Here is a 2164-nt window from a genome sequence, read left to right as displayed (position 1 = left end):
TCCGACATGAGGGGTGAGCGGTACCTTTGCTGAGCTCTGTGTCCTTGCCGTTGACCTGAGGAGAAGCTTTGACGTCCTTCTGCGATTATAAAGAACAAAGAGATTCGAGTTATTCCACGAAGACAAGAGGAAGTCTCTCGTCTGACTAAAACTAATCTCACCGACCTTCTCTCCGGCGTCGCTCTTGCGAGTCCGTTTCATGATCTCCTCCAGACGCTGCACACATCAGACACACCAGACTGTGAGATGCTTTTAAACTCCACTGTGACTTCATGAACTCTACAAGTGTTCGTTCTCACCTTCTTCCTCTCCAGGCGCTCCTGCTCCTCCTTCTGGAAGTGTTTCTCCCTCTCGATGCGCTGACGCTCGGCCTCCTCTCGGGCTTTGGCTTCAGCCTCCTCCCTCTGAAACACGACAACATGAAGATCAGAAACCCCGTCTACACATGCAGCGACTTGTAGTTCACTCCCACACACCCGCTCTGATGAAGCTCTGTCTTTATGAAGCTTTAATTACAGATTTATCATTATTTCAGCTCATCACTGAGGTCGGACATAAAAACTGATCATACAAACAGAAGAACAACGTCCTCGGCCCAGACAGTCATACAGCTCATTAAAAAGAGGAAAAAGTCTAAATAAATAATACATAAGCAAGATAATAAGAAGTATTATTATTTCTTTTTTATTTACTTAATTAATATTACGTTTATTATGCAGTATTATTGTTGTATGTGCTGTTATTATTTCATCTTATGGTTTTAACCTCTATTTTTTTATGTTCTTTTTTAGCTGCTTTTTTGTTGTTGTTTTTTTAATTTAATTTTTAATTTTTTTATGCGTTGGTGCTTGATGTACCGTTCTCCATTCATCTGTACAACAGTTTTTTTTTTCATCTTCATTTTTATTTTATTTCACTCTATTTTATCATCTTATTATTATTTATTTTATTGTCTCTCTTTACTTGGCAAAAAACAAACAAACAAAAACAAAACAAAACACTGTAAAGCTGTAAACTGTACAGATGGAACTCTTTGTATTGTATTCTCTTTTTTTCCTGCTTGTTTTTTTACTTCTTTTTTTATTATTTCATTTTTCTTATAATCTTTTATAATAGTTTATTTTGTGCGACTGTTATAAAACTTTGTGGATCAATAACATTTATAGAAAGTCTCAGTAAAGATTTTATTTTATTTTTCTTTTACCATGTTTAACTCTACTTCATACTTTTACTTCTCTTTTTTTTGTCCAGTAATCACCCTGAGGTTCTGGTGTGTCTGTAAACCCGTTATTTAAAAGGTTCAATATAAATAAAGTCACTATTATTTAGATTTTTTTTACATAATTCAAACCAGCCTGCGTCTTTGTGTGCAGCTCAAACCTCCGGCCAGCAGGGGGCAGCAGCAGCTCGCTGAGCTCTGCAGCCTCCAGGCTTCGGCTCCATTAGACGCCTCGCTGGGTTTTTAGTTTCAGCACCAACCAGACAGATGTTCCACAATGAAAACACAATTATGATGTTTGCGTGAATCCCGAGCGGCTGCCTGTAAAACCGACAAAACGTTTCCAGAGCGTCTGGAGCAACACTGAACCAAACGGCCCGTTAACGTCCACTGAGCGGAACAAAGGTCTGACTGAGGCGCTGATCCAGAGGCCCAACACAAAGGCTGATCACAGGATGGAGGTCAGCAGCTGGAGGCCTCATCCCGCTCTAATCTGCCCAGATGCCAGACAGTCAGGGGCCGATCGAGTCCGGCCGGGCCTGATGTTCGGGCTCAGGGTCCTGCTTAATCTGCCCAGATGGTAAATGGACTTAGTGCGTGTGGGATCACTGGGACGGTTAGTGGAGCACTGGAGTGTTCACCAGGAGTTTAGCGAAGGGGTTGAGGGTTTGATTCCCACCAGATTAACGGTGGTTCTGGTTTCTTCCAACCTGCTGTGTTCGACGTCTGGGTTCAATGTGTCTCTGATTCAGGTAGAAAAGACCCTGAATGGTTTGAATTCATCAGGCTCCTTCTGATCAACCGTCTGATTAGTTTTAAACGTTTTTACATAATCTACAGAGATTTAAAGAGCATCTGTAGAATCTTAGGTTCATATATTAAACATCTGGTGAGTTTATTAAACGCTGCCTGTCGACCCACTTGAACAACAACATCTGAGGAACT

At 41.1% G+C, this 2164-nt stretch overlaps 1 protein-coding gene across 1 annotated transcript in view; it reads right to left on the bottom strand.

Annotated features, from left to right (window-relative positions):
• Positions 1–2164, bottom strand: part of map7d1b (MAP7 domain containing 1b) — a 55109-nt gene that overhangs the window by 4409 nt on the left and 48536 nt on the right. Inside the window, exons 13-15 of the mRNA XM_008301525.1 lie at positions 300–404; positions 166–216; positions 25–79 (exon numbers count right to left, since the gene is read on the bottom strand). Coding sequence (XP_008299747.1) covers positions 25–79; positions 166–216; positions 300–404 — 211 coding nt within the window. The remainder of the gene's footprint in view (positions 1–24; positions 80–165; positions 217–299; positions 405–2164) is intronic.

This window comes from Stegastes partitus, unplaced genomic scaffold (genome assembly GCF_000690725.1).
Source record: "Stegastes partitus isolate 25-593 unplaced genomic scaffold, Stegastes_partitus-1.0.2 Scaffold1681, whole genome shotgun sequence".
In the NCBI taxonomy this organism is placed as follows: Eukaryota; Metazoa; Chordata; class Actinopteri; family Pomacentridae; genus Stegastes; species Stegastes partitus.
The sequence above is the reverse complement of the archived record's forward strand: the minus strand, read 5'-3'. Positions and strand labels throughout refer to the sequence as shown.